The 24,355-nt window shown below is 47.4% G+C and overlaps 1 protein-coding gene across 2 annotated transcripts in view; it reads left to right on the forward strand.

Annotated features, from left to right (window-relative positions):
• LOC143923711 (uncharacterized) overlaps positions 1–24,355 on the forward strand; it is a 512,582-nt gene that overhangs the window by 68,341 nt on the left and 419,886 nt on the right. The window contains exons 8-9 of one of the 2 annotated variants that reach the window (XM_077447519.1): positions 6,451–6,756; positions 22,307–22,642. In XM_077447519.1, coding sequence (XP_077303645.1) covers positions 6,451–6,756; positions 22,307–22,642 — 642 coding nt within the window. The remainder of the gene's footprint in view (positions 1–6,450; positions 6,757–22,306; positions 22,643–24,355) is intronic. The other variant, XM_077447518.1, reaches the window with a different exon arrangement.

Raw genomic sequence — 24,355 nt, forward strand, 5'->3', positions numbered from 1 at the left:
ATATTATCATTACATTAGGGTCCCCAAAGCCCCGTTCATTACATCGGGGTCCCCAGAGAGCCCCCCCTTTACATTGGGGTCCCCAGAGAGCCCCCCCTTTACATCTGGGTCACCAGAGAGCTTGTCACATCACTTGCCACCAGCGGCAGATTGTTACATACAGAGGCTAGGGTATATAGAAGAGAGTCTAGTGTATAAAGAGAAGCTAGTGTATACAGAAGCTAGGGTATACAGAGAGCCTAGTGTATACAGAGAGGCTAGGGTATATAGAAGAACAGACTAGGGTATACAGAGAGGCTAGGTATACAGAGTGGCTGGGTATACGGAGAGGCTAGTGTATACAGAGAGGCTGGGTATACAGAGAATCTAGGTATACAGAGAGGCTGTGTATACAGAGAGGCTAGGAATAGAGAAGCTGGGTATACAGAGAAGCTATATATACAGAGAGACTGGGTATACAGAGAGGCTGGGTATACAGAGAGGCTAGTGTATACAGAGAGGCTAGTGTATACAGAGAGGCTGTGCATACAGTGAGGCTGGTGTATACAGTGAGGCTGGTGTATACAGAGAGGCGAGGGTATACAGAGAGACTAGAATATATAGAAGACAGGCTAGGGTATACAGAGAGGCTAGGTATACATACAGGCTGAGTATACAGAGAGGCTAGTGTATACAGAGAGGCTAGGTATACATAGAGGCTGAGTATACAGAGAGGCTAGGTATACAAAGATGCTGGGTATACATGGAGGCTAGGTATACAGAGAGGCTAGTGTATACAGAGAACCTGGGTATACAGAGAGGCTATTTATACAGAGAGGCTAGTGTATACAGAGAGGCTGGGTATACAGAGAGGCTGGGTATACAGAGAGGCTGGGTATACAGAGAAGATGGGTATACAGAGAGGCTGGGGTAGTACAGTTTCACCTCTCCCCCTCCCCTCCCCCTCCTCCATGATCTGCACTCACCTGCCGCTTCCCCAGCTCAGGAGCTTGTGTGAGAAAGTTCCTCCTGACTCTATGACATAGGCAGAGCAAGGAGGAGACTCACTCTCACATTCATCTCCCTTCCCTGAATGTCAGTAAATCACGGTAGGACGGCCCTCGACTTGGGGCTATGGGCCCCAGATTCGGGCTCTACCCTCAATAGCCACCCCCTAATGACGCCACTGGTTATAAGTATAACAGCTGAATCACATTATATACTATAGTGCCTTCTCCTTCTTCTAACATCATGGGTCTATTCTTTTTTATAAATTCGATTCTATTCTATTCAATTCTGTTTTGTTCTATTATATTCTCTTTTATTCTCTTCTATTTTATTCCTTTAGTTTCTATTTGTTTCTATTCCATTGTATTCTATTCTCTTCTATTTTTATTTTCTATTTTATTTCTATGCTATTCTATTATACTCTGTTCTATTCCATTCTATTAGGCAGCCTAAGTAGGAATCATAATCTTATTTCACTTTTATACTTTACTGTATGTATTGTGACATGTTTCCATTTCAAAATTGATCTCTCATCTCTCTGTCTCCCTCTCTCTCTCTCTCATACTCTCTAGCTATGTATGAGCCTGCCGCAAGGTGAAAGGCTCACTACTGACAAAATGCTAAAAGGTTGCATGGGGTACATGGACTTGCTGAACAAAGACCCCCCCCCCTCAGCACTGAACTTATTATGTAGCATCCTTATAGCTAGGCTGCTAGGTACATTTAATTATTAGCTCCACTATACTGAATGGAGCAGGGATTGATTGTGTTGGTCTGTTCAGGGTTTCCTGAGCTGAGAGTTTGATTATTCCTACCTGCCTCTGAAAGATGTTTCCAGAGCACAGGAGAGATTCAAATGATCTGCTGAATATTTATCATTCCCCAGTCAATCACTAACAGAAGGAGTCCAGAAGGTGGCTGGGAATGTGATAAATGTGCAGGAAGCCTTAACAGATTGTTCTCTCCTCTTCAGGAGTCTCCATTCTCCTGGGGGGCTGTTTTCCCTGAGAAAGAGTTATTAAAACAAGAGCAGGGGCGGACTGACAACTCATGGGGCAATAGGAGATTATGGGGCCACACAGTATACACAAACACACACACACACAGTATACACAGACATTTTTCTATTGGCTGAGAAGATACTGGAGAGGTGGGGTAGCTATAATCTAAGGATTTTTAGACCAAAAGGATGTCGGTAATGCCACATACACACAACCGAATTAAGTCCGTCGGACCGCATTACGCTGGACAATTCGATCATGTGTGGGCTCCAGCGGACTGTTTCATCGTAAAGTCCGGCGGACTTAGAAAGTAGTTTTGACTCAAAATTTGTCCGCGGGCTTGGCTTTCAGCGGACAATCCGTTCGTCAGTGTGCTAGTCCGGCGGACTAAGAATTGCGCATGCTCAGAAGCAAGTACGAGAAGGAAGCTATTGGCTACTGGCTATTGAACTTCCTTTTTCTAGTTCCGTCGTACGTGCTGTACGTCATCGCGTTAGAAATTGCCAAACTTTCTAACGAATGGACTTGGCCACACACAGACACTCCGAAAGTCCGGCGATTTCTAACGCGATGACGTACAGCACGTACGACGGAACTAGAAAAAGGAAGTTCAATAGCCAGTAGCCAATAGCTTCCTTCTCGTACTTGCTTCTGAGCATGAGTCGTTCTTATTCCGCCGGACTAGCACACTGACGAATGGATTGTTTGCCGGATTGTTTGCCGGACTAAGTCCGCTAGACAATTTGGTCGTGTGTATGGGCATAAGGGACATTTCAGAGACAGATGTAAAAAAAACACCGATTTTTACATACCGTATTTATCGGTGTATAACACGTGCCGGCGTATAACACGCACCCCAAGTTTAGGAGGGAATTTTAAGGAAAAAAACTTTTAGGAGGAAAATTTAAGGAAAAAAACTTACATTTAAATGCCCATCAATGCAGCCTCATCAGTGTTCATCTGAAGCCTTGTTGGTGTCATTTGCAGCCTTGTCATGCAGCCTGTCCATCATTGCAGCCTGCCCATCATTGCAGCCTTGTCCTGCAGCCTGTCCATCACTGCAGCCTGTCCATCATTGCAGCCTTGTCCTGCAGCCTGTCCATCACTGCAGCCTGTCCATCATTGCAGCCTGCCCATCATTGCAGCCTTGTCCTGCAGCCTGTCCATCACTGCAGCCTGTCCATCATTGCAGCCTGCCCATCATTGCAGCCTTGTCCTGCAGCCTGTCCATCACTGCAGCCTGTCCATCAGTGCAGCCTTGTCCTGCAGCCTGTCCATCACTGCAGCCTTGTCCTGCAGCCTGTCCATCACTGCAGCCTGTCCATAATTGCAGCCTTGTCCTTCAGCCTGTCCATCATTGCAGCCTTGTCCTGCAGCCTCTCCATCACTGCAGCCTGTCCATCATTGCAGCCTTGTCCTGCAGCCTCTCCATCATTGCAGCCTTGTCCTGCAGCCTGTCCATCACTGCAGCCTGTCCATCACTGCAGCCTGTCCATCATTGCAGCCTTGTCCTGCAGCCTGTCCATCACTGCAGCCTGTCCATCATTGCAGCCTTGTCCTGCAGCCTGTCCATCACTGCAGCCTGTCCATCACTGCAGCCTGTCCATCATTGCAGCCTTGTTCTTCAGCCTGTCCATCATTGCAGCCTTGTCCTGCAGCCTGTCTATCGTTGCAGCCTTGTGCATCGTTGTCCCCTTGTCAGTGTTAATTGCAGATTTTATTTTAAAAATTACGCCGCCGAGATGTCCTGTGAATCTCGGCGGCGCCCGGTAATTCTTGGCCGCACTCGGCGGCTTTCGGCGGCTCTCGGCCATTCTCTGCGGTTTTCTGAGAAGGGCCGAAGGTGGCCGAAAGCCACGAGAGGAGCCGAAGGCGGCTGAAAGCCGCCCAGAGGCTCAAAATTGCTCAGAAATCATGGAGAATCGGCGTATAACACGCACCCGCGATTTTCCCCTGATTTTAAGGGGAGAAAGGTGCGTGTTATACGCCGATAAATACAGTACTTTCCCTGGTTTTACTGAGGCTGGCAACCCTAGTGGCACTGTGCCCTCGGGCAGTGCCCAAGTGGCCCAATGGTCAGTCTGCCCCTGAACAAGAAATTTCAGTTTTTACCTCAGCAGCTGCTGGGCTGAGGACCTGAGGAAGATTGCCTGATGATTACATTTACTGGAGGTCACTGTACTGAAGCCCTGGGTCTGGAGAAGGATCTAGGTAATCTCCCTCACTTAGGATCTACCTGCGGATGCTGGGTGACAGAGAGCTCTGAGTAAAGACCTTGCCAGGGACTGTTAGTTGTGTTACAGGAAGGAACTCAGTGCCAGAGGTTGCTATACAGACTGCTGCTTCAGGGTCCTGGATATACTGTCCTTTCCCTGCTACCTCCAGAAAGCTTCTATTGAAAGACTAGGGAGAAGTTTGTCCTCTTATCATTCTTACTGATTGTTTTGGAGTATCCAGTGACCCTAAACCCATCATCTGTGGAAGTTCTCAATCAACAATTACTAAAAAGACCCCTAGACTGAGACTGAGTTGTCGATGAGTGTGACTGGCAGCCTCTGTACTACTCAGGGAGAACCTGTCTATGTTCAGTGATTTTTATTGCATTTTAGAAATAAAGTATGTTTGTAGATTTACACTATTGCGGACATGTTTTCTATATCCTTATATGGTTGCCATATTTGAGATTTAACAACTGAAGTGCTGGGGAGGAGTTGCACTGGATGGCTGATTCAAACATGCTTGAAGCTACATTGAGCTACTTGGGCACATTTGTGTTGTTTGTTATTTTATCTTGTTGCACTTTACATTGGATAATTGCACGTGTTATACCAAATGCATGGCTTGCTTATGACACATTTTTATATCATTGTAGCAAGGTCCCAGGCCTCCTTCGGTCTGATGAGAACTTCTAGGGCCAGAGATAGCTGACATCCTTCTGTATGTGGTGGGATGTGAAGCATGGTGGGTGAAGAGTAGTTAGTCATTGGGCGCCAGACACTTCTTGAATGCAAAAGAAAGTTTATTTATCTTAACAAACTTTTCTGGGGGAAGGAAGATTAGGGCCAGAAACTTTTCTGGGGGAGGGAGGATTAGGGCCAGGACACCCATAGGTAGTTGCAAGATTAATTGGAGGAGAGAGCTCTCAACAATTATGTATGGGAGCAGTGATACCACCCATCGCACCCATGTGTTTTTGGTGCTCCCTCCTCTTCCCTGCAGCTGGAGCAGCCTGAAAATAGGTAAGTATGGGGCAGCAGACACACAGGAGAGCCAATCACATGACTGAACAGGAAGGACAAGCTTTCTGTAAGCCTGATAAAGGTTAGCAACTAAAAAATGTATTTATTCCGCTTTTACTAACTTTTATCATTTCAGAAATCACAGTTTATAAGTGATTGGAGTAATACATATTTTTGGACATGAGGGTCATATCATACACTATTAAAAGTGTATGTAAACCCTAACAATGGATTCTCTTATTTTCTCCCTTTGGTCTACCCATGCTATGGAGATGAGGAGAGGGGGGGAGCACTGTAGTCCTTACACACTTCCTGTCCTAAGGGGACAAAAATGTGCCTCCACAAATTAGGGTCGCCAAGTTTTCTTCAAGTCAAACCCAAACACTTTAGCGGCGCACACAATAATTTTTTTTTTATAGTATGAACTATACATATATTTTGCTATTAAATTACATTTATAATCATAAGAATTTAATAACAAGAGTCTTCATTTACATGAGAAATCTCAGAGTTCCCTTTCACTATAAGGGGGAACTCTGCAGACTCTGATGTAAGGGAGAACTCTGTGGACTATAACATAAGGGGTGTTCTGGGAACCCTGATTTACCTTAGTGTACTCACTCAGAGGCAGGAGAGAGAAGGGGGAGACTTCAGTCACAGACAGGGATGGATGGTGAGCTCACTCACCCCTTGGCAGTCAGCACCTCTCATCCAGATGTATCTGAGGCTGCTGGACTTCAAATTTCCGGGCCCTACTTTCCTTTTATGAGGCAAAGCGCCAGGGATTGGAGTGTGGGCAGATACAGAGGGGTAGGGGCAGGAGGATTGTTAATGTTGGCTTTGGGCAGTGTGAAAGAGAATGTAACAGGCACTCTCAGCTTAGACAACTGCAGTCAGAAACCCTGCTGGGGAGCCATAGTCCAGTCTGAATAATGTGTCCGGGATTCAGGCCGTCTGAAACCCAGACACATGATTCCAAACCCAAACAGTCCGGGTGAATCCTGGACAGGTGGCAACCCTACCATAAATACAGTACAGAAGGGGAGTGCAGTTTTCCCAGTACAGGAACTGTGTTATTGGCAGGATCAGCAGGTATCAGGTATAAAAAAAAAAAAAGAAAAGAAAACAAATGTAGCTGCCCAATCCAAGAACTGGTAAGCTGCAATATATTACATTGTGACGCTGAGTTTAATGTGCTGTAAGATGCTGTTTGTGTATTCCAGCTAAACCCCAGATGGAGGAGCCTATAGAGATCACTATGGGGGATTCCTCTCGTGTTCTCTTCACCCTCAATCTACAGAAGTTTTACCCGGAAAATATTGAAATAGAATGGACATGTGAACATAAAGATAACAAGTTTAACATGACATGGAACAACAACTCAAAAAAATATGATGATCTCACAAACGGTGTCACCAGTGTCAGCAGCATTCCTATGTATATGTTTGATGATCTGCAGACCAAAGTCTCTGTAACATGGAAACACAAATCTATGGATGAACCGGAGACCAGAACACTGACTATGAGAGGTAAGGAAGAACAGATATCAAAGAGCATACATAGATACTGTCATTTGAAGCATCAATAAAATTTGAAATGGAAAAATATTTTAAATGAAAACTTAGCCCCGTACACACGGTCGGAAATTCCGACAACAAAATCCGTCTGATTTTTTCCGATGGATTTTGTTCGAAACTGGTGTTGCATACACACGGTCGGACAAAGTTGTCGGAAAATCCAATCGTTCAGAACGGGATGACGTTCGTTTGTTAGGACGGGACTATGTTCAGGCTAGTAGCAAATAGCTTTGGTCTCGTAATTTGATCTGAGCATGTGTGGCACTTTGTCCGAGCGGAATTCTCTACAAACGATTGGAAAAAGTCAGATCGGATTTTTTTGTTGGAAAATTTGATGTCCTGCTCTCAAATTTTTTCTGTCGGAAATTCCGACAGAAAAATTCTGATAGATCCCACACACGATCAGATTTTCCGACAATATAATCCGATCGGACCTTTTCCGTCGGAAATTTCCAACCGTGTGTATGGTGGCTTAGTCAGTGGCGGCCCCATAATGCAGGGCACAGGGGCGCCGCCCCCTCCTATCCATGCGTCCGGCCCCCTAATCTACATGCAGGGCACCGGATGCATGGATTCCAATGGGGCTTTCTTTTTTTTTAAGCACATGATTAGAGCCTGAGGCCTTAATTGGCTTCAAAAAAGGGTTGGTTCATGGCACCAAGCCCACCCACTTGTGTGACAATAGCAAATTAATATTCGCTATTGTCTTCCTGAGCCTCCCCCCCCAGTCAGTGAGGAAGCCCGATTGGCCAGGGAGTCCATCTTTGGGAAGGGGGTGGGGGCTGGGCTGGTGTTTGCCAGCACAAACCCCCCCCCCCCCCCTCCGCAAAGCACCTTGAGCACCAGCCGCCACTGAACTTAATATCTGTTTATTCTAGATCAGGGGTGTCCAAACTTTTTTCAAAGAGGGCCAGATTTGATGAATTGAACGTACGTGAGGGCCGACCATTTTCCCTGACCTTTTTTGAACCATTAAAATTCGGTCTGTGTGTTAGTTCGAGCAATAATACACCGCCCAACAAGAATTCTCTTGCCTTTTGGGGCTATGTTTGAGTAAAGAGATGAGCTTGGTCATGTTACTTGGATATAGCGGATTTTTTTGGCATATAACACTCACCTTGACTTTAAGAGGGAAGTTTCAGGAAAAAAACTTAAATTTTACATAAAAAAATAGGAAGCAAAATAAGGGTCAGTGCCCATCTGCAGCCGCACCATTGCCATGAGTGCAGCATCCACCATTGCCAGGAATGCAGCCCCCCCATCATTGCCAGGAATGCAGCCCCCCCATCATTGCTCATTGCCAGGAATGCAGCCCCCCCATCATTGCCAGGAATGCAGCCCCCCCATCATTGCTCATTGCCAGGAATGCAGCCCCGCCCCATCATTGCCATGAATGTAGCCCTCCCATCATTGCCAGAAATGTAGCCCCCCATCCAAACTCCTGTTTTCTCTGTGGCCTCTTTAATAGAAAGTCCCGCCTCCTTTGATGGACAGGTCAGTCGTCCAATGGTAGCGCCGGAGACGGGACTTTCTATTACAGAGGCTGCCGTGTAAACAGGAAATTCTCCTATGTGAACGCCACTTGTCCCGCCTCCTCCCTGTCCCCTCCAAGGCATCTGGACATATATCTACCGTGGCCCCGGCGCTGGGAGATCGTTGGGGGCCACAAAAGATATATATGTCCAAATAACTAGGTGGGCTGTTCAAAACCGGAATGTGGGCCGTGATTGGCCCACGGGCCGGACTTTGGACATGCCTGTTCTAGATCATATATCATGCTGTGGGGTAGAAAGTTGAGTGTTCTCCAGGCAGGAAATGATACGGGCTCTATCTGACTTGTTGCAGCTTCTAATGCACACTGCAGAGGTGTAGCTAGAACCTTCAGGGCCCCTGTGCAAGAAACCATGAACCATTCTCTCTGAGTCCCCTTTGCGACCCTGAGACCCCTTTCACACTGAGGCATTTTTCACGTGCATTTGGGCTAAAATATAGCGCCTGTAAAGAGCTTGAAAAATGGCTCCCCTGCAGTCTTAGTGTGAAAGCCTGAGTGCTTTCACACTGGAGCGATGCGCTGGAGGGATATAAAAAAAATCCTGCAAGCAGCTTCTTTGCAGCGGTGAAGTAGACGTGTATACACCGCTCCTGCCCATTGAAATAAATGGGCAGCACCACTGAACCGCTGGCAAAGCGCTGCTGCAGAGGCACTTTGAAGGTGGTTTTAACCCTTTTTCGCCCGCTAGCGGTGGTTAAAAGCTCCCCGCTAGCGGCCGAAAACCTCTGCAAAACCAACGGTAAAGCATCTTGGTGTGAAAGCACCCTGATAGTTCCGCCACTGGTGTCAGTCATTTTTTTATTTTTATTTTTTACCATTTTATTTGATTTATACAATTTTGTTTTTTATTATTTTTTTACAATTCTTTTAGGAGCCCCATTGGGAGGCTGTGATGAGATATCAGGGGTCTAAACAGACCCCTGATTTTCCGTCTTTGAGCTAGAGAAAGGAGATTGAGCACACAGACCTCAATCTCCATCTCTGCAGCCTCAGCTGCACAGAATGAATGGAGAGGAATAGCTCTGTACAGGTTACTAGGGGGCCAATCACTGACTCTGTCCATTCAGAAAGAGAAAATTACATATTTACCAGCCCCTTCCCTGCTTTTTATCTTAACACATTCCCCGCAAGCTCACAGTCTGCAGTAAAATTAGAATAAGCAAATCTAACTGTAGACAATTATTTTTTTTCTCCTTTGCCATTTCTGTGTAAATGTATCCTTATGCCGCGTACACATGGTTGGATTTTCCGACAGAAGAAGTTGGATGTGAGCTTCTTGTCGGAAAGTCCGACCTTGTGTATGCTCCATCAGACATTTGCTGTCGGATTTTCCGCCAACAAATGTTTGAGAGCTGGATCTCACATTTTCAGCCAACAAAACTTTGTTGTCGGAAATTCAAAAAGTTGGAAAGATCCTGTGTACACAAGTCCGTCGCACAAAAGCTCACGTATGCTCAGAATCAAGCAAAGGAGCTGCACTGGCTATTGAACTTCCTTTTTCTCGGCTCATCGTATGTCTTGTACGTCACCACGTTCCCATGTTTGGAATTTTGGGCCAACATTTGTGTGACCATGTGTATGCAAGACAAGTTTGAGCCAACATCCTTTGAACAAAAATCTGCAGTTTTGATGGCGGAAAGTCCGATCGTGTGTACGTGACATTAGCTCTCCAAGCAGTTAATGACAGCCATAAAACCCTAGTTGAAGAAAGTGGAAAAATAGCCTGAACCTGTAAGGTTATCTTATTGGTATTGATATGGTAAGGTAATGATGTCAATGAAGGTGATCTGATTCCCAGGCAAGTGGCTTCTATACCACAGAGGATCTCCGAAGACTGCTTGACTTGTAGTGTAATGTAACAAAAATGTAAATTTAAATGCCACATCACTTGCTAAGTAGTGAAGATACAACTTTATTCCAATAAAAGTAGGGGGACAATCCAAAGAATATCCAATGCGTTTTGGGGGTCCAAAAACACCCCCTTCATTGGAGTGTGTTGGTTACAGTTTGAATTGCCCTCCTAATCTTCATAGGAATAAAGTTGAATATGGATCTGTGGGGCTTCAACTTACATTTTTGGGGCAATAAAAAATTGACACTCTTCCCCACTCCACTTTAAATATATTTTATTACTTTCCTCCCCCATTTGGCAAGATTGTGCTCAATTCCTGTCTCAGTGACCCCCCCCCCCCCCAAAAAAAAGTAAAGGAAATAAAATATTTTCAATGGCTATTGAAGCCACTGAGAGTAAAATCTAAAAACTCATAGGGGGCAGCTTCTCACATCAGCTTACTAAATTAAAGTGATTGTCAAGTCTTGTTTAAAAAATAAATAAAATAATAAACATGTTATACTTACCTCCACTGTGCTGTGGTTTTGCACAGAGCAGCCCCAATCCTCCTCTTCTCGGGTCCCTCTTTGCTGCTTCTGCCAACTATCGAGTGTCCCCACAGTCAGCAGCTTCCTATGAGGGCTCCCAAGCTGAGTCACAGCCCCAAGTGTCCATTCAGACACAGTAAGATAAAAATAAATCTTCTGCCTTTACAACCCCTTTAAACGTTGACAACAAAACCTAGAAGCTGATTAGTTGCCTTATACAACCGCTCCGGACTCTGGCTGCTCCAGTCTTAGTAAATTTCCCTCATAGGGTTTCAATGACATTGACTGCTGAAGCTAAACTGAAAAAAGTAGATGTATTGACATGCATGCAGAGAAAGCAACACAACACAGAGGGGTTGATTTACTAAAGGAAAACAGTGTACATTGCAAGTGCAGTTGCACCTTTTTTCCCAGAGTTTAGGGAATGTGGTAAAGCTCTGCTGATTTCCGTCGTTCAATCATGTGCAAAACAGAGATGTTGTTTATTAATTATTCCTTGCATCTAATTGGGTATTCGCCACATTCACTAAGTTTTGTGGAAAAGGAGCGCAACAGCACTTGCAAACTGCCCAGCCTATTTGCCTTCAGAAAATCAACCACAGAGTATTGGATTGGGCTTTTCTATTGTAAATTTATATGTCCTACGATAGGAGGAAAACTAACCATCTGTAGTATTTCAAATTTCACTCTTGTCTCCAGTGAAATTTGTTGAGGTGACAACAGTTGTTGGCACAGGTTATTTAAATCTAAGCCCTTGTACACACGGTCGGACATTCCGACAACAAAATCTGTCTGTCCAAAACTGGTGTTGCATACACACGGTCGGACAAAGTTGTCGGAAAATCCGATTGTTCAGAACGTGATGACATTCGTTTCTTTACGACGGGACTACATTGTGGCTAGTAGCCAGGGCCGGACTGGGAATAAAAACCAGCCCTGGAAAAAAAATTCATATCAGCCCCACAGCATTATTATACCAGCCCAACAGCATAACGTCATTATTTTTTTGTTCATGAAAGGGAAAACCATACATTTTAAAGCACATTCGATGAAGAGCGTATTATATATAGATAGGAAATCGCATAGGGATATATATATATATATATATATATATATATATATATATATATATATATATATATATATATATAAGCAAATTCCAGTTAAAAGTGGTCAGTGGATAATCATCAAGGGGGACCCCAGGAACTCAGAGCGTGGGGGGGGGGGGGGACCACCTTCCACAGAAAGAATACACTAAGGTAAGGGGGGTGGGTGCCCACCAAACGCAGCTTTACTCTGCCCTTGAATGCAGTCTCACTGTGCCCACCATTGCGGCCTCACTGTGTCCATCAAATGCAGCTTTACTGTGCCGTGAATGTGGCCCACTGTGCCCATGAATGCAGCCCCTCCTGTGCCCCATGTCCCAGTCTGCAGTCCCTGTCTGTGGGAAGGTGTGTTGTTGATGCTCAATACGGTACCTTGCATGCCAGCAGGATATCCATGACAGGCAGCAGCAGGCAGGGTCTGTTCTCGTTTGGATGGGGATGGTGCTCCTTCCAGAGGATCTGTTTGCTGTGAGATGGAGTGGTCCCTGGCCACCTGCAACTTCAGCAGTCCCCATTTTCCGTCCCCAGTCAGCCTGTCCTCTGGTCCTGGAGAAGTGGAGAGCACTGGGTGGGAGCTGGAGAGAAGGGGGAGCAGAGAGTACTGGCAGGGTTGGGGAACACATGGGTGGAGGCAAAGAGCAGGGGGTAGTGGAGATAACAGGGGTGGGGAGCAGAGAGCGCTGGGGGGGCCAAAAAGAACAGTGGTGGAGAGCATGGTAGGCTGAGAGCACTGAGGGGGCTAAGAGTGTGGGGTGGCGAAGAACACGGGGGGGGCAGAAAAACAAGAGTGGAGAGCACGGGGGCTGGAGAGTACTGGGGGGTACAAATAGTAGGGGGGAGCTCAAGAGCACCAGTGGGGGCCAGAAAGAACAGGGGGAAAAGCACAGGGGACTGGAGAGCATTATGAGAGGTGGAGAGCATTCGCAGGGTTGGAGAGCACATGGGTGGGGGCAAATGCAGGGGGGAGTGGAGAGTACGGGGGTGGGGAGTGGAGAGTGCTGGGGGGAGCCAAAAAGAACAGGAGTGGAGAGCAAGGGGGGAGGGTAGAGAGCACAGGGGGCTGGAGAGTGATGGGTGGAGCTTGAGAGCACCAGGGGGCCAGAAAGAACAGGGGTGGGGAGAATGGAGGGCTGGAGAGCACTGGGGTGGGGGCTGGAGAGTGATGGGGAGAGCTGGAGAGCACTGGGGGGGTGAGAAAGAACAGGGGGGGAGCACTCGGGGGGGAAAAGAACAGGGGGAGAGCACTGAGGGGAGAACAGGGGGGAGAGCACAGGGGGGAAGGAACAAGGGGGGGGGGGAAGAACAAGGGCGGAGAGCACTGGGGGAGTGGAGAGCACTGGGGGGGTGGAATGGGGGGGAGAGCACTGGGGGGGAGTGAAGAGCACTGGAGGGGGAAAGAACGGGGGGAGAGCACTGGGGGGAGAGCACTGGGGGGAAGGAACAAGGGGGGAAGAACAAGGGCGGCGAGCACTGGGGGGAGTGGAGAGCACTGGGGGGGTAGAACAGGGGGGGGGAGCACTGGGGGGGAGTGAAGAGCACTGGAGGGGGAAAGAACGGGGGGGAGAGCACTGGGGGGAGTGGAGAGCACTGGGGGGAAGAACAGGGGGGAGAGCACTGGGGGGAGTGGAGAGCACTGGGGGGAAAACAGGGGGGAGAGCACTGGGGGAGTGGCGAGCACTGGGGGGAAGAATAGGGGGGAGAGCAGTGGGGGGAGTGGAGCGCACTGCGGGGGGAGGGGAGCACTGGGGGGAGTGGAGCGCACTGAGGGGGGGACAGGGGGTAGAGCACTGGGGGGAGTGGAGTGCACTGGGGGGGGGAGAACAGGGGGGAGAGCACTGGGGGGAGTGGAGCGCACTGGGGGGAACAGAGGGGAGAGCACTGGGGGGAGTGGAGCACACTGCGGGGGGAGGGGAGCACTGGGGGGAGTGGAGCGCACTGAGGGGGGGAGAACAGGAGGTAGAGCACTGGGGGGAGTGGAGTGCACTGGGGGGGGGAGAACAGGGGGGAGAGCCATGGTGGGAGTGGAGCGCACTGGGGGGGAGAACGGGGGGAGAGCACTGGGGGGAGTGGAGAGCACGAGGGGATGGGGGGAGAAGAGCACTGGGGGGTGAAGAGCATGGGGGGAGAACACTGGGGGGTGAAGAGCACTGGGGGGAGCAGAGCATTGGGGAAGGGGGGTGAAGAGCACGGGGGGGAGCACTGGGGGAGGGGGTGAAGAGCACTAGGGGGAGTGGATAGCACTGGGATGGTGGCTAGAGAAGGATGGGGAGAACTGGAGAGCAGGCTGGAGTTGGGGCAGAAAGAACAGGGGTGGAGAGAACTGTGGGGGGGGGGGGGGGGCAGGGAGCACAAGGTGAACTGGGGGGGAGCAGTAAAAGAAGTTGGATAGAAGGATCAGCAGGGGGGTTGCATATAGAGGAAATAAGCTTTCTATATTCCTCCATGCAGCCACTGAATGCTGGATTCTCCTCCTCTCCCTAGAAAGCTAATTTCCTCTACATGCAGCCCCCTGCTGATCCTCCTATCCAGGCACACAGGGCTGGCTCTATGGGCTGCATGTCACCCTCCTGATCACAGAGCGCTGGCTGGCTCTGTGTTTCGGCGGCCGCTCTGCAACACGGCCCCGCCCCCCCCAGACCGGCTCAAGTGATAGGCGGAGCGTTGATTCTCTATTCTATCACATGAGCCATGTGATCCATAGGAGTAAGCGGAGGAGGCAGCCGCAACTAAAGGCGGCCTACCGGGAAATCTCCCGGTATCCCGGTAGGCCAGTCCGGCCCTGCTAGTAGCCAATAACTTTGGTCTCGTAATTTGATCTGATCATGCGTGGCACTTTGTCCGATCGGAATTCTCTACAAACGATCGGACAAAGTCCGATCGGATCATGTTGTCGGAAAATTTTATATCCAGCTCTCAAACTTTGTTGGTAGGACATTCTGATGGAAAAAGTCAGATGGAGCCCACACACCGTCAGATTATCCGACAACATGGTCATATCGGACCTTTGACCTCTGAATTTCCGACCGTATGTATGGGGGCTAACACAGTAAAAAGAAGTTTGAAGGACAGAGAAAAAACAAAAAGTCCCATATGTGATTTTTTTGGGGTAATTTGTTCTCTTTCATGAGACTTGAGGTGTCTTTTAGACCCTTGAGATCTCACCTGTCCTCCTTTGAAAATAAAGCCTAGTATACACGATTAGATTGTTGGCCAACTGAGTGTCTGATTTTTGTCCAAGGGGCACGTGCCAGGAACTTGTCTTGTATACTAATGTCACACAATTGTCGGCCAACAAACACGAAAGTAGTGACGTACTACAAGGAATTTCAGCTCTTGAGCGCCACCCTTTGGGCACCTTCTGCTAATGTTGTGTTTGGTGAGCATTGATTCCCGAGTATGCGTGTTTGTACTTTCGACTTTTGTACAGACGATACGACAATCTGGCAACAGATTGTCCAACAGGTTGCCCGCCAAAAATTTACCAGCCTGCCATCCAACATTTGTTGGCCGAAAGTTGGACAACAATTGTCTGAAGGAGCGTACTAACATTGAAGTTCCATTGACTTCAGTGGGGAAACTCGCTTTCATATGCGAGTACTTTGGATTCTGAGCATTATCCTCCGAGGTTCCACTGTATATGTTGGGGGGAAACATGTTAATATATATATATATATATATATATATATATAATCTCATAAATATATATATATATATATATATATATATATATATATATATATATATATATATATATATATATATACATATATACATTTGAGCAATGCAGAATTGTTGGCAGAATTGTGCAATTCTTGCCATGATTCAAAATTGCTGTCAAAATATGCAATGCGCTTTTGGGTGCTACTCATTGTTGATGGCATCGCAAATACAGTTAACAAGCATGCATTTTGCCATGCATTCTGTGATCTGACAAATACACTACCAACATGCCTAAATGTGCATTGAAAAAAATGCACAACGCTCCATGGCCAAAAAATGTTCAATTTGGCTTTTTGGTCCTTTTTTGTGCGCATTTTTTTGATGCACTTTTTCAACACAATTTGGCTTGTTTTTTAAAACGCATATTACCACATTTGTATGTGCATTTTGGTGCTATTTTAACATGTATTTTGGCTCATTTTTTTTACCTGCGTTTTTGTATGCATTCTGGAAACACATGCACAATGCATGATATGCTTGCAGTGCCATTAATTGTTAATGGCACCCCAAAAGTGGCTAGCAAATGTTCTGTTTGCCAAAATACGCATTAAAAGCAAATCAAAATGCAAGTTAACAAAGTGTCAAATTACATGCTAAAAGAAGCACCTAAATGTGCGTTACAACCATGCCAAAATGTGTGTTAAAATAACCTGTGCCAAATTGTGAGCTAAAGGGCCAAAATGCGTGTTCATAAAAGCGCCAGTTCTTATTACTTTCATGTAATTACAGTCTTTTTAACTTTTGGTTTCACTTTTAAAACTCAGCTGCTCTGTAATCACACAGGTGTATCAGGAGATCACAGGCAGCCCTCCCCCTTCTACGCAGACCTCAGGTGTTCTCAGAGGAAAAACTTCTCCTCGCTTCTCCTTCTGACAACAAATGTTCTCTGCTTCTTAACCACTTAAGGACTGCCTCACGCCGATGTACCTTGGCATAATGCCATGGCTGGGCACAGGCACGTACCTGTACATTGCTTTTTAAGTGCCCAGACATGGGTCGGGAGCGTGCCACGATCGGGTCACAGAGCTGAAGAATGAGGAGAGGTCTGTGTAAACAAACCTCTCCCCGTGCTTCCTGGTGTGGCTGTGACCGATCGGCTGTTCCCTGTTTTAGGGAAAGACAATCAGTGGCGTCACATGCCAGGCCATGCCCTCTACAATAAAAAAACACATCACGTCATACATAACACCTACACGGCCCCCTAGTGGTTAACTCCTTCACTGCCAGTGTCATTTACGCAGGAATCAGTGCATTTAAATAGCACTGATTGCTGTATAAATGACAATGGTCCCAAAAACGTGTCAAAAATGTCCGATGTGTCCGCCATAATGTCGCAGTCACAATAAAAATTGCTGATTTCCGCCATTACTAGTAAAGAAAAAATATTAATAAAAATGCTATAAAACTATCCCCTATTTTGTAAATGCTATAACTTTTGCGCAAACCAATCAATAATCGCTAATTGCGTTTTTTTGTTTTTTTTTAACAAAAATATGTAGAAGAATACGTATCGGCCTAAACTGAGGAAAAAAAAGTTTTTTATGTATTTTTCGGGGATATTTATTATAGCAAAAAGTAAAAAATATTGCATTTTTTTTCAAAATTGTTGCTCTATTTTTGTTTATAACACAAAAAATAAAAAACGCAGAGGTGATCAAATGCCACCAAAAGAAAGCTCTATTTGTGGGGAAAAAAAGGACGCCAATTTTGTTTGGGAGCCACATCACACGACCGCGCAATTGTCAGTTAAAGTGACGCAGTGCTGAATCGCAAAAAGGGTCTTGGTCCTTTGGCTGTAAATTGTTCCGGGGCTTAAGTGGATAAACAGGGTGCCAGAAGAGAAGATTTTTCTCTGAGAACTGAAATGAGATAAATTATCTCTTATAAAAACGTACACCTAATCAAGCATAGATAGCACTCCATTAGCTTCTTCTTTGGCCATGCCGACCGGGAGAAGTGACAGCTGGACCCGGAAGTGATGTTTTACATGTTGTTTCCAGGTAATTAGTAGGAAGGGGAGATCAGTGAATGGATGTTCACTGATCTCCCCCCCACCTGGCAGCACCTGCCATGCCTGTCATGGGGCCACCAATGGAAGCACAGAGCTTGGTAAACATGGTGGAGAGAACCCAGTGTTCCCAGTCAGATTTACATACTGTAGCAGCTTGAAGTCCATGTAAAACCCCTTATTGCTGCAGATATATAACCAATGTTGGTGGCAGTAAAAAATGGTTAATCGAAACTAAATGTTTTAGAAATGAAACGGATGCTCCAACGTTCAACGTTCAGTTCCATACTACTTCTTACTATTCATTTTAATCCAGAATTTTCATAAAACCAAACTTTGGGCGGGGAGGGGGGGCTTCACCAGCATTACAGGGGTTAAATGCTCACTTTGTCAGGGGGGAGGAACAACAAAAAGCAACTATACTTTCCTTATTCCTTGCTCCCTTGGGCAGCTGACACTCTCCCTGATGGTCTGGGTTTTAAGTGGTCCCTGGGCATCTATGTGATGACAGAGTGCCTGCAACTGACAGAGTAACAAAGACCAATGGCTTCAGAGGACTGGTCATGCTGTTTGGAGGAAACCTGCGAGAAGAAGGAATAAGGTAAGAATAGTAGCTTTAAATTGTCCATCCCCTAGACAAAATCGGTCAAGGCTCATATTAGCATCTCAATTACAGTGGAACCTTGGTTTACAAGTAAACCGGTTAACGAGCGTTTTGAACGATGAGCAACTTTTTTTTTTTTTAAACTCTGACTCGGTTTGTGAGTGTTGTCTCGCAAAACGAGTCAGGATTCAAGCCAATGTGGTGTGCAGTACCACATTTGGCCAGAGGTGCGGGGGCGCCAGTGACACTTACAACGGTTTCGGAGCCATTCAGAAATACTCAGAAACACTCGAAAATACTCCGTTCCCGAGCCACATGCAGTATTGCATGCAATAGAAGTCAATGCGGAACTAATTATCTTTGTTTCCATTGACTTCTATGGGGAAACTCGCTTTGATATGCGAGTACTTTGGATTACAAGCATTCTCCTGGAACGGATTATGCTCGCAATCCAAGGTTCCATTGTAGTAGTGGGTATGTAAGTGGTATTTCTTGTTTTCATGTGCTTTACAGTAACATTCAAAAGACAGGTTCCTACAGAACTAAAATGATCTTGCCTCTCAGTGGCCTAGCTAGCACATCTGGCACCCCGGTCTAGGGTTGCCACCTCATCCCTTTAAACCCGAACACATATTAATTACACAGGTTCTGTGGCTGATTAAGGTGGTAATTAAACTCACTTGGTGCCTTATCTGCATTCAGTTAGCCTCAGAACCTGTGTAATTAAAGCGGAATTCCAACTATATATATGGGATGAATATCGTTTTTAAAATACTATTATTTATATAACTCATGGTTTAGGGATCGATTGCCGATTTCTGATCATACGATTTCTTATATTTTTCTCTCCCTGGTATATGTTCCATATTGCTTGTGAGAACGTGAAGCCCACAAGCACTATCTTCCAGGATACGGTGCTGCTGAGCGACCAGCATGCACAGCTCGTTCTCGCTCATGCGCTGTATGTACTGCTCGCAGCGCCGTACACTTCTGACGTTGCTATCACAACGGGCAGCAGCGTCGGAAGTGCCCACCCTGTTGTGATGGCAACAAAAATAAACGTCACGCGTCATCGCATCACTTCCGGTTTCAGAATATCACGTTAACTAGCAGCTGCCATCCACACTGACTCCTGGGAATTATGACACATAGCTACCAGGAGACAGTGCGCCATTGGATATGATGGAAATATCCACAGGGATCATATGACTATGGTTATGCTGCAAGAATGAGTTTAATGATAAGTTAGAAATTTGTGCGGAACTCCGCTTTAATATGTGTTCAGGATCAGTGGCGGCTGGTGAAGTTTTAGAATGGGGGGGTGCAAGACCCCGTCCCTGCACGTTTGGCCCACCCCACTTCTCATAAGCCACACCCCTTATATAATCCACATTACCAGGCTGTCCATTCACACACAGAGCCATGGCTCGACTCCACTCCTTCCATCTTCCAACTGGCTCACTGGCTGTGATTGACAGCAGTGCCAAAAGCCAATCAGCAGTGTGAGTCCCCAGACAGCCAAAGCTCTCTTGGACATTGCTGGATCGAGAGGGGGCTCAGGTAAGAATTGGGTGGGGCTGGGGGGCCTGCTGCACACAGAAAGTTTTTCACCTTCATGCACAGAATGAATCAAGATTAAAATTGTGTGCCTTTACAACCACTTTAACAAAGAATGTGCTCTACTTGGAATGCTGTAGTCAGGAGTAAGAAATGTAAAACATGGTGAGGGGAATTCATCAATACTGGTGCAGTCAGAATTTGGAACAGCTGTGTATGGCAACCAATCAGTTTCTATCTTCAGCTTTAAAAATGAAAGCTATGAGCTGATTGGTTGCCATGCATAGCTGTTCCAAATTCTGTCTGCTCTAGTTTTGATAATTCCCCGAAGGGCTTATTCAGACAGGCGCTGAGACAGGTCCTGTATGCATCCACCAGAGAGCTGCACCTATAGAAGTGGGTGCACAGATCTGAATACAGACACTGTGCGTTCGGATACATAATCCCTTCCTGTCTGCATGTCAAATTTTGACATTCAACAATGTTCATGCAGTTGCCGCATCCCAATTGACTTTGACTGGACTGCCTGCACAGGGATGCACAGAACACCAAGCATCGCCATGTGGTACACGGCTCTGCCCCCCCTGCTCACCAAAACACTGGGCTGTGGAGGGGGTGGGAGTGGCTGGCTCAGGCTCTCAGCGGCTTTCTGAGAGGCTGAGCTGGGTGCCGGTCCAGACATGTAAGCAGATTCCAACCATATGCGTGCGATCAATTCCCTAGCCTGGACCAACTCTGTGACATCAGCCGAGAGCAGGCTTAAGCCCCCTGTCAGCTGAAAATGGGTCACAGGAGAGCAAAACAATCTGCACAACCTGTCTCTCTGCTCCTGTTTGGCATTCCTTGCAACAATTGATAAATGTCCCAATTTATGTTGTGAACTCACCTCAGTCTAGGCTTTAAATCCGGGCTCTTTTTTCCTGAAGCTGGAAGGTCCTTCAGGCACCCTCTTTGCTACTCCAGAGGGCCTCCATGACCCCCCTATCATAGTCCAGGTCCTCCAGACACCTGCTGCTCTAGTCTAGGGCCTCCAGACACTGCTGCCCTAGTCCAGGGCCTCCAGACACCCCCTTTCCTAATCTGGGACCTCCAGGCACCCCCTCACCTAGTCCAATATTTCCCTTGTACACCCCCATCCAGGGGCCTTTGCCACACCAATTACCATTTCCTAGAAGGAATGGGAAGCTCAGAAAATAGTGCCTTCAAAGAGGGTATCTATGAGCAACAAGGGAAGAGAGGGGGACTATTACGGTACCAAAGAGGTAAAGTAATTTTGAAAAAAGTATTTTTGTAAAAAAAACACATTTATCTAGAATATTAATTAACAATGACATCACAGAAATACAACACACATATCAAAAAACATTACATGATCATTACAAAGATTTGTTACAATGATGTATAATGCCCCTCCAGAAAAGACAAGGGTCATTCAGTACAGGATTTTGACGTTTTCCTCGACTAGTTTCGCGACAAGACGTCGCTTTCTCAAGAGGCGTCACCCGCCTCTGCTCTCCTCTCCTGGTCCAAGGCCTACTTTACAGCCCACTCCAACTTGAGAGCCTCCTCTGCACACTGCTCTCTGAATCAACCCCACTTTTCAAGTTCAGGGCATCTCTACACCAGTCCAGGGCCTCCAGTGTACTCCTCCTAGTCCAGGGCCTCCTCTGCATCCCCCATTCAAGGGCCTCCTGTGTACTCCCCTCCTAGTCCAGGGCCTCCTCTGCACCCCCCCAGCCCAGGGCCTCCTCTGCACCCCCCCAGCCCAGGGCCTCCTCTGCGCCCCCCGGCCCAGGGCCTCCTCTGCACCCCCCCAGCCCAGGCATTCCTCTGCACCCCCCCAAGCCCAGGACCTCCTCTGCATTCCCCAAGTCCAGGGTCTTCTCTGCACCCCCCCAGCCCAGGGTCTCCTCTGCACCCCCCCAAGCCCAGGACCTCCTCTGCATTCCCCAAGTCCAGGGTCTCCTCTGCACCCCCCCAGGTTAGGGCCTCCTCTGCACCCCCCCCAGCCAGGGACCTCCTCTGCATCCCCAAAGTCCAAGGTCTCCTCTGCACCCCCCAGCCCAGGGCCCCCTTCACACTCCCCAGCCCAAAGCCTCCTCCACATCCCCCATCAGCCCAGGGCCTCCACTGCACCCTCCAGTCCAGGGTCTCCTCTAACCCCCCTCCTCCCAGTCCAGGGCCTCCTCTGCACCCTCTTCCCAGTCCAGGGCCTCCTCTGCCACCCCCCCCCCCCCCCCAGTCCAGGGCCTTCTTTGAAGCATCCCCTTCTCTGGGATGCCTGACGCAGAAAAGACATAGGCTGTTTGGGCACTGGGCAGGACTAGGGAGACCTGCTTGTCCATTACACTTGATTGGGTGGCAGTGACACCCTTAGAGCAGCGGTTCCCAGTATGGGTGGCAATACTGGCATCACCCACCTAGATGGGTCACCCAGGGCAGGCGCCCCCTCTGCCCCCACCTAGTTTTGGCCCTGCCACCTGTACATTATTTTGGGTGGAATGCTTCAGTCTTTGCTTTTTAGAGAATCCAACCTATTCTCACTTATGAACCGAGTGGTAAATTTTGTGTTACAGATCTGCCCTGGCCTACACGAGTTGGAGACTTGAAAGAAGATAAAAAGGAAAGTCTGACCCTTGATATCTCCAGATATTTCTCAGATCTGAATGTGAGGTGGTTTAAAAAGGAACCTGGAACAGACTCGCATACCATTGTAACAGAGCTACCTAAAGAAGACTCCAAAGTGTCTGATAAGAAGGAGCAGAAAGATGAGACCTTCTCCTGTCAATCAACCATGAGCATAGACCAGGGAGCAGAATATATCTGTAGAGTGGAACATCCCAGCCTGGATCATCCAATAGAGAAGAGCACAGGTGCTATAATAAAAGGAAAAAGACCATCAACACATAACAGTTAAGCGACTTTTTACATTTTGAGACTGCATTCAAACCTTTGTTATGATATGGGTTTCGATTAGTTCAGTGATAGATGTGTTTTTTTAGTGAGCCCACACCAGTCCAAACTGTTGTTTTAGGGCTTGCCAGCCCACTTTTGTTTAAAACGATGAGAAAAGTTCAGCACATTTTTGCTCACGCAGGGGAATTCAGTTTCACAGCAAAACAGATAACGGAAATACCAGGTCTCTTTTCAGCAGCACCTCTGCTCTTGTCTCTGGTCTCTCAGGCCATCTCACCCAATTTCGCCTGGCTCTCTGGGCTTTCCTGGCTCCTTTAACCTGTGGTCACAGCCCCCAGGTATACAGGCCCAGTCCTGGCCTCTAAGTACAGGTTCTCAAGACACCCCAGTCTCCCTCAATCCCCTGGATTTACTTTTCAGTGTTTTTTTTTTAGTCTCTCAGATTCTCTTAGCCACCTGAACTCTCTTAATCCAATGGACATAGAATCCCTTCAACATGGTGTGCAGTCTTTACATGCAGCTCTGTCCTAATAGGGATGAGCTTCGAGTTTGAGTAAAACTCATGTTCGACTCGAACATTGCCTGTTCGTCTGTTCGCTGAACAGCGAACAATTTTGGGTGTTCGCGGCAAATTCGAAATGCCGCGGAACACCCTGTACAAGTCTATGGGAGAAATCTAAAGTGCTAATTTTAAAGGCTTTTATGCAAGTTATTATCATAAAAAGTGTTTGGGGACCTGGGTCCTGCCCCAGGGGACATGTATCAATGCAAAAAAAAATGGCATGGAGTTCCCCCCCCAAAAATCCCTACCAGACCCTTTATCCGAGCATGCAACCTGGCAGGCCGCAGGAAAAGAGGGGGGATGAGAGAGCGCCCCCCCTTCCCCCGAACCGTACCAGGCCACATGCCCTCAATATTGGGATTACCATCGCTGGAATATTTTTATCTATTTTTTAATAAAGGACTTTTCCCAACAGTGTCTTTTTTAACATTCTTTTACACTTTCTTTGTGAAATGATAGGGGTACTTTTGTACCCCATTACCATTTCAAACAGGGGGGGCAGGGATCTGGGGGTCCCCTTGTTAAAAAAAGGGGGCTTCCAGATTCTGATAAGCCCACCACCTGCATACCCCCAAACCCACCGGCCAGGGTTGTGGGGATGAGACTCTTGTCCCCATCAACATGGGGACACAGTGCTTTGAGGGGTCACAGACCAAAAAACGCGCCGCCACACCATCCGGATACTTACTTAGAAAAGCATCCTTTCCACTTTCACCGGCGTCTTCCCTTTTGTGAGTAAGGTCGCCGGCACGCTTCCCTCTCTTGAAGCACCTGGCCAGCATGTGGACTCCCCCACAACCTGAACATTCGTGCTTGAACCTGCACGCTCCCTGCTTTACAAGCTCCTTCATTGAACTGCCAGCACACTCCCCATTTCTTTCCGGCCGGCAGCCCTGAGGACGGCGCACTCCCGGCCCCTCCCTGAAGAAACTGAGGCGGGGCCCGAGCCGCGGACATAAGCCTCATCCAGAGGCTGATGTCTTTATGGTCCCATTGCAATTCCGACTGGACCGCCTTCCGCTGTCTGAATTGCTCGTCATAACGGAGCCATGCCACCCCCCCATATACCCTATAAGCCTCCCCTATGGCATCCATATAGAAGAATAACACCGAGCAATGCTCGGGGGTTCTTCTCCCCTATCACGCT

This window comes from Lithobates pipiens, unplaced genomic scaffold, assembly GCF_037356315.1.
Source record: "Lithobates pipiens isolate NorthernLeopardFrog02 unplaced genomic scaffold, aLitPip1_a1.2 Scaffold_22, whole genome shotgun sequence".
NCBI lineage: Eukaryota > Metazoa > Chordata > Amphibia > Anura > Ranidae > Lithobates > Lithobates pipiens.